The sequence below is a fragment of the Benincasa hispida genome, chromosome 7, assembly GCF_027475165.1.
Source record: "Benincasa hispida cultivar pf3 chromosome 7, pf3_genome.v1.1, whole genome shotgun sequence".
Lineage (NCBI taxonomy): Eukaryota > Viridiplantae > Streptophyta > Magnoliopsida > Cucurbitales > Cucurbitaceae > Benincasa > Benincasa hispida.
Window position 1 is genome coordinate 22,432,371 of NC_143484.1, and position 13,969 is coordinate 22,446,339.

Here is a 13,969-nt window from a genome sequence, read left to right on the forward strand (position 1 = left end):
CTTCTGCCCTGTAGACGTAGCTAACACACCGCTAGTGAACCATGTATATCTGTGTGCTGTTCTTTTTTACTTATTTTGTATCCTTTAATTGCCGATTATGTAATATTTTCCATCAACAATGTGGCATCTCAATGCTACCTCCTCCGTATGATGGCTTGATCACATGTATTTAGAGCGTTTGGACGCTTCAATCACCGTCTTGAGGTTGTTCTCTTGGGAATTCGTCGTACAACATTGTTTCATATGAAAACATCAACTCTAAAGTGCTATTGGCTCCATTTATCCATATTTTTTGCCCAAATAATCATTATTGGTCAAATTACTCAAATCTTATTATATAAGCAAATGAACTCATGAAAGCATTCATCTTTTTTTTTTTTTGTCGAAAAGCTAGCTGGCTAAAACTATAGCCAAGAAAAAAAAACATTTTGTGTGCTATCAGCATGTAGAAGGAATAAACAAGCTAGGTTTACTTATGTTGGCACTTTTAGTTTACTAGACGATTAAACACTACTAACAACATTGCGATTTTGTAAGCTTTCTTAATTGAGAGTATCACAATGCTTTAGGTTAGTATTGTGACGCTCGCCTTCTATTTTGTTGCATTGAGGAGCGTCGAGATCAAGGTTTGAGATACTTGAATACTGCCTTGGAGCATCATGGAACATCCTTGGGAGCGTTGCAACACTCCCTATAGAGGTAGACTCGTTGTTTTACTTCATGATTTGGTTGATGTCTTTGGACTCCAAATACCTCATTTAAGTTTGTGCATATCAATTTTATAATCTTGAAAAGAGATTTACTCTCATAAGAGTAGTTATTACTTTTGCCTTCTTGACTTATAGAATATTTGAATGATCATATTCTTGTATGTGTGATTAGTTAAATCATTGGTCTAATAGATGAAATAAACTCCCTGAGATATTCGTCTCCTAACATTTTTCAATCTTTTATTTTCAATAATTGTTTAGATTTAACCTTGTTTCATCAATTAGTTTATTTCTCTAAATAAAATTAATTCATTGGAAATTGTAACTAAGTTAAATAGCCCATGAATATTATTATTATTTTTGAAAAGTAGCCCATGACTATTATTGAGAAAAACATTTACCAATACTTGCTGGTCACAAAAGAAAGCAACCAAATAAGGGAATTTGTGTAGGTGGTTGACCAATAATGACAACAACTTGAATGTGTGTATTAAAAAAAAGTAACTTCGGTAGCGATTCGAACCAACTTGAATGTGTGTATTAAAAAAAAGTAACTTCGGTAGCGATTCGAACCTCGAATCTTTTTATTGAAAATATATGTCTTAATCAATTAAGCAAATAAAGATAATTGAGTCATTTTTTTTGTTTAAGATTTTCCAACTCAAGAAAGAAAAGAAAATGAACCCTAACAAGTCAACTTGAAGTCTTATTGCACTTGTTTTAATCCAATGGCTTACCATTATATTTGCAAATTTCTTCTGTCTTTTCTAAAAAATCAAACTGGCAGTTAGTTTTTTTTTCTATAATTAGATAGTCATGGAAACAAATACATTCTCATCCCTTTTCAGATTGAACACAAATCACATTATAAAAATAAGAGAGTTGCAGTTTTTAGACATGAAAGGTATTCGACGTGCATTCATGATCATGTCGATAACGAAAACTTCTCGAGTTTTCATCTTCGTTCTTTTCTTCGTCGCTGGATGCATTGCTGCCGTAGAATTCGTCGAGGACAAGGTTGTTGAATTAATAAATTCATCTGGTATTTTGTTGTTTTGTTTTTGAGCTAGCTTTATAAATTGTGTGTTTTTGCAGAAACATTTCATTGTTTTCCTGAAGGATAGACCTGCTATTTTAAATGAGGTTGATGCAATAGAATCAAATCTCAATGTTCTCATGTCAGTGAAGGAAAGGTGGGTTTATATTGAATGTTTATACTATTTATATTTTTGACCTCATAAAAAATCTAAATGGTAATAAGCATTTGGTAACCATTTAGATTCTATTTAATAAACATTTGGTAATTATTTGTTTTTAGTTTTTCTTTTTCATGTTTTTTTGTATAAATTTTAGGAGTGTTTTGAAACTTGAAGCTAAATTTTGAAAACTTAAGAAATTTTTTTTTGAAAAACTTGTATTTGCTTTTTTGAAAAATTGGCATGGATTCAAATATTTACATGAAAATGATGAGTTTAGAAAACAAATACAATTTTGGAAAAAATAAACCAAGAAAAATCAAAATAATTACCGAACGATAGATTTTTATTTTTGAAAATTAAGTGAATAAATACTATTTCGACTTTTAAATTTCTTGATTTGTTATTTACTTTGTAACACGTGTTATTTACTATTACTATTCCACTTTGACTTAATAAAAATTATCCTTGAATGTGATCATTAGAATTTTTTTTATTTTTTTTTAATTTTAAATATGCAGAGTGGAGACTTTGAACTTCATACTTTATGTTAGTTGAGATATTCCATTATTGACATGAAGTTAATTATCTACCTTATATTATTTTCAACACTGATAGAGCCACGTAGGGCCCAAAGGGGACATGTGCCCCCCTCGACTTATCGTATTTTGAATATAAAAATTTAAGTAATATTTAACAATATATATACAAAAAACCAACTTTCTTTTAGAAGTTTGAGCATGGTGTAGTGATAGAGGGCATAACTTTGATAGTCAAAGGCATGAGTTTGAATCTTGTTTATGTAATTTTAATTTATAATTTATTTTAAATCAAATTTTGGTAGTGACCTATAAAAAAAACTTTGAAGGTTTCTAAAAAATCAACCTAATTTTAAATCTATATAATAAATCATAATACTTTTTATCGATAATACTTTTGTAAAGGCTATATCAATATAAAAAGATATTTTAAAAGAAAAATAATAATAGAAATTATGTAGTCATCATTCTTTTTAAAAAAGACTTACTTTTGATTTTGATATGTCTTATATAGAAATAACTTTAGGAGAACTATTTACAGATTCTGGTATAAGAATTAAAATTTATAAAAATAATCATAATATTTAAGATCAAGTTTATAGACCATATTTACCACAATGTTCTTAACAGTCTCATATTCATATTTTTCAATTAAAAAAATTTGGATCAGTTTTAAAATATGAAAACTTGTAAAAGACAATTGTAATATCTATTAAATTAGTTAATTTATGGAGCTATGAATACATATATATTTACGTTCTTCTAAAAGTTTTTAATTATATAGTGTCTTTATACAAAATTCTCGACTCTGCCACTGATTTTCAATATGTTTCATTTAACTTATGAAAGTGTGAATTATATAATAGTGGCAACTCTACTTAAAGTATACTTTTTACAGCAATGTGGAAGCAAAAAAGTCTATGGTGTATAGTTACACAAACAACTTTAATGCCTTTGCTGCCAAACTTAATGAGGAGGAGGCCAAAAGATTGTCAGGTAATTGCATTCTTACATAGTAAAAAACTTAGTTGCAGTCTGCACCCATCTTTTGTCCAACTCGATCAATATTTAATGGTATTACGTCATATGACACATGACATATCTTTTATAAAAATAATCTTTTAAAAAATTTGTATGTATGTAGTCATGACTATATCTAATCATTTTTTTTTTTTTATGTATGCATCTGTCTTTCTCTTTCTTTCGATTTGCATTTCTTTCCTTTTTATTTTCTTAATTTGCTATTTACGCCTTACTATTTTTAAAAATTTCTATCTCTAGTGCTTGTATTCTTCTTTATTTGATTTTTACCCCTATTTTCATTTTCTCTATGATATATGGCTTTGATGTAGAGAGGGGAGATGTGAATCATGTGATCCCAAACAAGTATAGAAAGCTACAAACAACAAGATCTTGGGACTTCCTTGGATTGTCTTCCAATGCAAGAAGAAATACCAAACATGAGAGTGACATTGTTGTGGGTTTATTTGATACAGGTAATTCATCTTCTTTTTATATTCTTTCAAAATAAGCATAACTTAACCGACATATAATGTGTACACTGAAAAGCACAGAAGGTAGGTAAATATATAATTTTTTATATATTATAATTATTTTTTTTCTTTGGGGTGGTAAAAAATAGGATAATTATTCTAAATGATGGAATTGTTTAAAATATTTTCAAATTTAGCAAAATGTTACTGTATACCAATGTTGTGTCGATGACATTTTGTAAATAAAGTTACACATTTCTCTATATTTAAAAACGATTCTAAAAAATAGATATCTTTTTTTTACTCATAATTATAGTTGTGAACATTATTGATAATTAATTATAGGGATCACACCAACGGCTGATAGCTTTAAAGATGATGGGTTTGGTCCTCCACCCAAAAAATGGAAAGGCACCTGTCTTCACTTTGCAAATTTCACTGGCTGCAACAAGTAATTTCAATTTCTGATTTTTATTTATTTACCATTTTTTTTCTTTTTTAATTTAACAATTATGAGAGATAATAATATAATCGTAAATTAGATTAAGTTATTTGATTATAAAAATTTTAAATTTAGAGATTGAATGAAAAATAGAGTTGTATTTCATTCAGTATTTTAAATATAAGATAGGATTCTCATATCAATTATTATATTGCATTAGATGATAATAGTTAAAATATTATTTTGATTTCTGAACTTAATTCAATTTTAGATCCTACTGCTAGTTTATTATTATTATTTTTTAAAAAATAACTGTTTATTCTCTACTAACATTTTTACTATAACTTTTTAAAAATTATTCACATATTTTATTTTCAGACATGAAAATTATTATTATTGTTCAACAATTTTTTTGTTAAAATTAATTTTGAAAATTAAAATAACAGAAAAGGAAGACAATTTCAATAGTTAACCTTTTCTTATAGACAATTTCAATATATGATAGAACATTTAACCTATTCTCTCTCTTTCGCTAATCTTTTTTTTATATGGGTGAAGCAAACTCATCGGAGCAAGATATTTCAAGCTCGACGGCCTCCCCGACCCCCTTGATATTTTGTCGCCAGTAGACGTTAACGGCCACGGCACACACACGGCCTCAACAGCCGCCGGCAATGTGATCGCCGGAGCCAACCTCTCTGGCTTGGCTCAAGGAACTGCCCGTGGCGGCGTGCCATCGGCCAGAGTTGCCATGTACAAGGTTTGCTGGACTAGCACCGGATGCTCCGATATGGATCTTCTGGCTGCCTTCGACGCTGCCATACGGGATGGTGTCGATGTCATTTCGATATCCATCGCTGGCATTGGCTTCGGCAATTACACTGAGGACCCGATCTCAATCGGCGCGTTTCAGGCCATGAAGAAGGGCATCATCACCGTGGCGGCTGCCGGCAACAATGGCCCCAGTGCCGGCACTGTTGTGAACCACGCGCCGTGGATCGTGACGGTTGCTGCCAGTTCAATTGATCGGAGATTTATCAGCCCATTGCAGTTGGGCAATGGGAAGAACATTTCTGTAAGTTTATTGTATATATTTTGTACCAAAACTTATAATACTTTTTTTTTTATATTACTTATATTTAATCTAAAATTCTTGCTTAATTTTCATTTGCTAAGTTTATTGAAATAATTTCGAAATTAAACTACATTTTTATGCAAATTTTGAGAGCATCAAGATAGCTTAGCTGGTATTTATTAAAATTAACATGGTCTTTTATTTTTCTTAATTTTTTTTTATTAAAAAGAGGGTCAAAATAAGATTTAAACATTATTCTTAAAGTGCAAATATTATGTGACAATTATTTATTTTTGTAGTTGTACTTTTGAAATATTAAAAAAGAAAAACTCTTAAAATGAGACTTAATTTATAATTTCCAAAACATTCTTTCAAAATAATTAATAATTAATAATAGAAGAGACGGAGTATTAATTAAATTAAGCTTTAAAATGAATTGGGGATTAAAATTAATGTAAATTATTAATTATTACTAGTTAAATGTTGAAAATACCTAAATACTAATTTGTCAATCAAATAATGGCTCCTTAACATTTTTACAAGGAAGACAAATTGACTACTTTTTAGTTTGAAATATTATTTTTGTTTAGTACTTTCAACGTTGTTCAATTTTATTATGTTAAAGTTGATTTCTTCAAATTTTCTTTTATTTATTAATATTTTTATTACACATTTTGGAATCATAATCATTATATAATATTTTCCTTGTATAAAAATTAATTTTAAATTACTAAATTACAAATTTAGTTATTGAAAGTACATAGACTATAATTGAACACTTGAAAATATAAAGACTAAAATTGAACAAACTCTAAAATACGAGAACTAAGACGATATTTTAATTGTATTTTACAATCTATCCTCCTTTATTTCATTTAGTTAACCTATTTCATTGTATACTCACATGTTCACTTTGGTTATTAATATTTGGGACATTGGAACTACTCATATATCATATTGTATACTTTGGACATGAGCTCTCGTATAGTTTTATTTGTGAATTCATCTACGATGTTTGATACTAATAGAGACATTATCTCTAACTCAAGTATACACGATCTTCCTATTTTCTAGTCAATATAGAATAACTTTAGTTAGTTTTCGACCCAAAAGTATCTATTACCAATTACCCAAATGAGTAAGTAGATTTATTATCTTGAATTTCCATTATTGTTTTGGAAAAGCGTATGTTTGATGTTGGTATGAATTATATATGGACAGGGAGTAGGAATAAACCTATTCAATCCACAGCAAAAGATGTACAAATTAGTGAGTGGAGGAGATGTGGCAAAGGACATAGAGAGCAAAGATAGTGCCATGTTTTGTGTAGAGGGCTCACTTGATCCAATCAAGGTCAAAGACAGCATTGTGTTTTGCAAATTGATGACTTGGGGAGCTGATTCTGTTGTCAAATCAATTGGTGCTTATGGTGCTATCCTTCAAAGTGATCAGTTTATTGACAATACTGACATCTTCATGGCCCCTTCCACCTTGGTTAGTAGCTTTGTTGGTCTTACTATTGACTCCTACATCCACTCCACGAGGTAATAAAAAGTCCTTACCCTTTGTATTTCGTCTTTATTTTGTTCGTTACGGTTAAACGTCACATTATATAGGAAAAATAATGAGTAATGTCTAGGAACAATTACAAATATAACAGGTCAGACTCAAAGTATTAGTAAGTATAACATAATGCAAAATTTAGATCCAACTCTTGAAGTCTATCAACGATATTGATTCGTATATCCGTGATAGAGTCTATCATTGATTGATTTTTCTATATTTGCAATTTTTTAAAAATATTGCTATAAACTTAATTATAAGTCCTGAAAGTGCTACTCATTTGAATTATTCCACTAATATAGCATTCGAGCCCATGAAGCTCAAATTATGAAAGTGTATTTTTATTTATCATTCATTTGAATTTTAATATGGTATAGGAGCTAATGAAATCGAAATAGGTGTTTGATCTAGAAAAACTAAAAACGGGACGAGACTCATGAATAATGAAAACATAACCTGACAAATACCATTTTGAAAGGGCATATGGAGGATCATAAATTAAAAAAATAGAGACACCGTATAATATTTATAAGATGCATAGATTACTCTCATTATATTGCCAATTAATTTTGAGATGAGCTTCGTATTTTTCCTAATAGAAAAGATTGATTAGTATAAATGACAGTCATTTGATATGGTTTCTACTACTATTGATAAGAGAATTGATTTTGGGGAATGGGTTTGATTTGAGAATAGAACACCAACGGCAGTGATATACAAAACAAGACAACTCAGAGCAGCAGCTCCATTTGTTGCTGCCTTCTCATCCAGAGGCCCAAATCCAGGCTCCACCCGCATTCTAAAGGTATATTCTACCTATGATTTTCTGTTTTTTTATTATTTTTTCTTAATATTTTCAAAAACCAAGTAAAGTTTTTATCTTTTTATTTTAAAAAAGTGTGTAGTTCTCAAAATTTATGTTTGTTTTTAAAATTTGAACTAGAATTTCAATGTTTCTTTGAGAAAAATGTGATAATAATAATTGAAAAATGAGAGAAAGAAGCATACATTTCAAAAGTATAAAACTAAAAAGTAAAATCGTTATCAAATGAGACCTAAACTTCAAATCAATTAGGCATCAAATATGTATTCTATATAAAATTTTTCTATTATAAGATGGTTGTGGATGTATTATAGCCGGATATAGCAGCACCAGGAGTGAACATATTGGCGGGTTACACGCCACTGAAGTCATTGACAGGGCTGAAGGGTGACAGTCAGTTCTCCAAATTCACGCTCATGTCCGGCACTTCCATGGCATGCCCCCACGTCGCCGCCGCCGCCACCTACGTCAAGTCTTTCCACCCTCTTTGGTCTCCCGCCGCCATTAGATCCGCCTTGCTCACCACCGGTATGCTTTATCACTATACTTCTTTATCCTCTCTCTTTTGTTTTGTTGTTGGTAGTTGCTTTCTATCCTCTTGATTAGTTTAACAAGTTTGAAATTCAATTTTGTCATCTAAATTGATTTTAGTTTCGATATTATTAGATTTTCTATTTCGGGTTCAAACTTTTAAAATGTTTATTCTATTATTTGATAGTACGAGATTCCATCTCAAAATCAATTGACAATGGGAGAGGTAGTCCATGTATCTTATAAGAAGTTTGATATCCTTTGGTTTTTTCAAGGTGAAATTTTCAACATGCTCCCTCAAGATAGTACCTCTTTTGGGTTCACCATTCTTGATCATATGACAATTTGTTTTTATTAGATCAAATATTCATATGGGTTTTGTGGGCTCTGATACCAAATTTGATAGTATGGGATTCCATCTCAAAATCAGTTGGCAATGAAAACAGTATGTCATATATGTTATAAGTGCATGATATCTCGGTTTTTCGATGGTTGGATTCTCAACATTTGAGTGCCGTATAAAAATGGTTAATTTTGGTTATATTGTTTATTTGATTTAGTACCTTGTTCTGTATTAGAATAACAACAAGCTTTTAATGTTTACATTGTTACATAAATATGGATGACAAAGAACAACTATATGAATTGGGTGCGTGAATTTTATGCGATAGAATACAGTATAGGGCGATTTATTACTTTTTGAATGTTTTAGGTCTACTATGGTTATTATTTATTACTATTATTATTAAAATCATAGGACTAAGACTGTCCCTTTTCTAATTAGGTATTGATGATTTTTTTTTTTTTTTGAAAGGTACTAATTAAATGATATATATAGAAAAAAGAAAAATTTAAACCAATTGTATAATAAATCACACCTAGATAACCAAATCAAACCACACGAAATGTCATAGCAAATGATAACATATTTTTGTTTAGTTTAATAAATATAGAAGTGATGGTTGAATTTTATCATTTTAAAGTTAAGTACTAATATTTTTTGTCTTTAATTATGAAGCAACACCAATTAGTCGACGAATGAATCCTAACGGAGAATTCGGGTACGGTGCCGGCAACCTAAATCCAGCTAAAGCCAAAAACCCTGGTCTAATCTATGACCTCGACGATATGTCCTACATCCAATTTCTTTGTAGTGAAGGTTACACTGGATCTTCAATTGCCATCCTCACCGGAACAAAATCCTTAGACTGCTCCACAATAATCCCCGGCCAAGGCTACGACTCTCTCAATTACCCAACCTTTCAACTCACTCTCAAAAGCACCCAACAACCAACGACTGCCGTGTTTTGGCGAGAAGTGACCAATGTCGGTCGTCCTGTCTCTACATACAATGCCACAATTAGGGCGCCGCCTGGCGTGGAGATCATGGTGGTGCCGACAACTTTGTCGTTCTCCCAGTTGCTACAAAAGCAGAGGTTTAAGGTTGTTGTGAAGTCTGGTCCTTTGCCGTCGACAAACATGGTGTCGGGTTGGATTTCTTGGGTTGATGTTCGATATGTTGTGAGAAGTCCGATTGTTGTTTATAGCCCGTGAAGACCAATACACACACATTTTGAGATTTGTTGCTCAATGGCTTGGAGATAATTTGACATGTTTGATTGAATATTTGGATGATATATAGGAACATTAGATAATGTAAAAGGTGACTAATCATTTCAGATTTAAGAAATTCCACTTTAAAATTTCAATAATGAATAAACTATTTAATTAAAAATTGTTTAATAGAATATATTTGAAGTGTTACTTTTTTTTTTTAATAAAAAAAGAAAGAAAGAAAAGAAAACAAACAAAGTGAATAACTTTCCACAGCAATCTGTGCAAAATTTAAAGAAAAATTTACGAAGATGGAAAATAACTAACTTTTCTTTGAATCTTTATATATATATATAACCTCTAAAAAGTTTCACTGTCTTCTCCAAATCTTTTAAACAATTTTCAACTTCAACTTTTGTTTTCCTCATTCTAATTTTCTCTCTCTAACATAATATATCCCTAAAATTTTTCCTTTCTTATTTCTCTCTAAAAAAATCATTTTTCTCTCTAGTTTAACTTAAAAGTTTTTCGTCCTACTTAATCATTAAGATCAATATTGGTGCCTAACAATTTAACAAATGGGGGTAGCTCCTCGTGTTTATTTTATAATTTTTAGTGATTGAAGTATGAAAGAAGCAAATTAAAAAGGTATTTAAGGAGTGAGAAAAAAATAAAAGAAGCAAAAAAAAAAAAGGCCATTTTAAATATATAAAAAAATATTTACATTTTGTAGCAAAAAATTAGCAAAGTACAAAACAGTTTTGAAACTTTTTGTTATAAAATCTAAATATTTTTTAGATTTTTCTGTTTATAAGAATTTTTCAAAAAAAAAAAAAAAAAACATCAAAACTCAATAACGGTGAAAGCAAAATAATATAATTATTGTATGTCTAACATAAGAATATAGTTGTATTTTAGTGGCGAGAATTTCCCATTGTGGTCGTGGAGACCTAGGCCTGAATCCTAGCATCACATTTTTTTTTAAACTTTTAACAATATATAGAGTTGGATTTTCAAGATACTTTATTTATTTATTTTGGATCAAATTTGAGATGCTTTATTAAGCTATCGCAGGAGATTTTCAAAGAAATATGTTTTGTAGATTTGAACTTGTGTTTACTATTCTTTGATGCACGTATGGTTCGATTTTCAATATTTGATCCTATGATTCTCTTTGTTGAATGTATATGCTTGCTTTAAGGAAGCAGTGCAACTATAGTTGGATCTCCAATACCCGATCCTCTGATTCTCCTTGTTGAATGTGTATGCTTGATTATTTGAAGGAGTGGAACACTTTAATGTTCTTGAAGATTACTTTGATGTTCTTGAAGATTAAGTCCAAAGAACTTTAGTCTTCAAATGTGATTTAACTTAAGAAGTTAGGGAGTCTTTTGATTGTTGGAGAATTCTCTCTAAGCTCTCTGGAACCTTAAATTTTTGAACCTTTCAAGTGAAGGATAACTCCTCTATTTATAGAGTTTTAAGGTGGACTTTGTGGGTTTTGACTTGGTTGGTTTATGGACTTGATCTTGGGTCCAACTAATTGAATTTGTGTCTTAATTAGCATTTGAGCCAAATTTAGCCTTTTTTGGACAATTGAACTTTAGCCCAAATATTATTACCAATTTGAACCAAACTATTATAAGATTGGTTACACAAATGACAATCAAGCTCAAAATAATAAAAGATGTAGTACAAGAATAAACATATTAGAGATATGACACAAAATTAGAGTCAAATATTACTAATATCAGCTATCAATGATAGCCATATTTGTAAAAGACTAAAAAGTTCATGCGTAGTCCACAGTTTCACATGTTTCTTCTTCCATGATATGCTAGGAAAGAGGCATCATGAAACCTCTCTCCGCCAATTAAATGAAATGAGTTACTATAATTAGTTAATTAGAGTGGTAAATTGGAGTGGAAGAGAGGAAGGGGGAAGAGGTTTGGTATGGATGGTGATAGTGCATGAAAAATAAAAGCAAGAACATAAAAACAATGGGTAAATGTAACTTAACATTGGATTAATCTAGTTTTGAGTGCGAGAGAAATTTCTATATAATTTTCATTATCGATTTCCATTAACTAAACATTCATTCAATTTATGTTTGCACAACGACTTACTTAGTCTAGTCAAACTTATTGACGCTATAGATAGCTGAACCATTCGATCAAATTAAACAAGCGTCCTAAGTATCAATTAAAGCCTAAGCTCTAATTAAACTATATGCATTAATCCTATTGGATTTAGAAGTGGACATATAAAATTAAAAATATTTTCATTACGCGCTAGGATTCTATTATGTGATTAACTATTGGGAAAGTTCAACTAATTAATCAATTTATCTATGAACCTATTCAAGGTCTATGGGAAGCCTGCATTCCTAGCATACACGATTCAACCATTGCTACTTGTTAGATTAAAGCTAGGCGATCTTAAACATGCAAGCCAATCTATTAGCTTAGATATATATTCATGATAGGGGCGTCAATCTACACACAAACACATATCTAAATGAAACAAGGTTCAAAGAAGGCATAGACCAATATACATTCAGCCGATTCATAGAAAATTTCAAGAGAATACAAAGGATTCTTACTCCCAAAACTAAATAAAATCTTACCTCATCATCTCATAGATGAGAGAAAGAGGGGAGTTCCAATCCATTAATTACAACCCGAAAGAAAGCAACATCTGACCTAAATATGCTGAAAAAATAGAGGAAGAAGAAACGTTTTGAGTCTAACTTCGGCCTCTAACCACCATGCTTAAAGCCCTAAAAAATAAGAGATTTATTTTATAGACACAAGGGCAGCGTGGGCCCGGGGGGGGGGGGGGGGTGGGTGGGCGCAACGCTGCGCCTTGTGCCACATTATAGTTCTGTTCGTCAGCATAGAAGGCAGTGTCGTGAATTGTGTCTGTTCGTCAAAGTTTGGAGCACCGTAGTGCCACATGACAACACCATGGCCTTATGGCATTTTCTTCGAAGATAGCTCTAAAAAAAAGCGTCGAGTGAGGCATCACTACGTAGTGTTGCACTCTTCTAGTGGCAAAATGATCATTTTACATCTGTTGAAGCCCCAGTTGCTTGATATCATTCCAAATAGCTTCAAATCAACCTCAAACTACTTATAAGACTCTGATATGCATGAATTGCTCGAAAACCTACAAAACTAGATATTTAAAAACTTTAATCTCGATAAGCAAGCGAGATTAGGGACATTAAAGTAGCTCTTTTCGAGAGTTATCATTCCAGTTTTCTCAAATTGAAAGCTATCACTAATAGTAGCCATAAGTGGCTATCACTTATAGCTACTATATGTTATTATCACTAATAGTTTTTATCAGTGATACATTCAATTTGAGAAATATTAATACGAGCTTGAATATTAACACTTGAAATATTAGCTTTCAGTTTGCTATCAGTTATCAATAGCTATCATTGATACACTTTCATCAATTTGAATCAGCCTTGAAATATTAACACTTAATGCTATCAGTGACTATTAATGATAAACTTTTATAAGTAGTTATCAACTTTGAAAGAAAACTATCAACTTTCAAATATTAATATTTAAAGCTATAACTAATAGAAGTCTATCAATGAGAATAAATGACTATCACTGATATCTACCAAAGTCATATTACCAATATCATTTATATTATCCATTTACTTGATATATACCTAAGTCATATCACTGATATACAAATATTATTGATAGCTTCTACAATGATAGCTTCTATCAATGCCTATCACTGATGGCTTTTATCAGTGGCTATCACTTATAGACTTTCATCAATAGTAATCACATTGAAAGATTGACGTTTTAAGCTACGATACAAAGATATTAGTTGCTATTAGAGATAGATTTCTAGTGGTTATCAACATTGAAAGATTGAGCTATCTATGATATAAAACTATTAGTGGCTATCAATAATAGAATTTTATCAATGACTATCAATTTTGAAATATTAACACTCAATGCCATTAGTGGCTATCACCGATAGACATCTATTATGACTCTATTTAGTAGATTTCT

At 30.7% G+C, this 13,969-nt stretch overlaps 1 protein-coding gene across 1 annotated transcript; it reads left to right on the plus strand.

The window, feature by feature from the left end:
* Nucleotides 1–1,637: 1,637 nt before the first annotated feature.
* On the plus strand, nucleotides 1,638–10,047 carry LOC120080987 (subtilisin-like protease SBT4.14). The gene is made up of 10 exons (XM_090315784.1): nucleotides 1,638–1,727; nucleotides 1,806–1,903; nucleotides 3,344–3,441; nucleotides 3,798–3,941; nucleotides 4,284–4,389; nucleotides 4,939–5,455; nucleotides 6,677–6,999; nucleotides 7,715–7,823; nucleotides 8,156–8,369; nucleotides 9,391–10,047. The coding sequence occupies exons 1-10, from the start codon at nucleotides 1,638–1,640 to the stop codon at nucleotides 9,924–9,926; spliced, it is 2,235 nt and encodes a 744-aa protein (XP_090171910.1). The 3' UTR covers nucleotides 9,927–10,047.
* The last annotated feature ends 3,922 nt before the right edge of the window (nucleotides 10,048–13,969 follow it).

Bases quoted from the DNA above. Each gene is read 5' to 3' on its own strand.
- LOC120080987 (XM_090315784.1), top strand. From the start codon at position 1,638: ATGTCGATAACGAAAACTTCTCGAGTTTTCATCTTCGTTCTTTTCTTC. The intron at 1,904-3,343 runs GTGGGTTTATAT...TACTTTTTACAG, and splicing joins CTCATGTCAGTGAAGGAAAG to CAATGTGGAAGCAAAAAAGT. The intron at 3,442-3,797 runs GTAATTGCATTC...GCTTTGATGTAG, and splicing joins GGAGGCCAAAAGATTGTCAG to AGAGGGGAGATGTGAATCAT.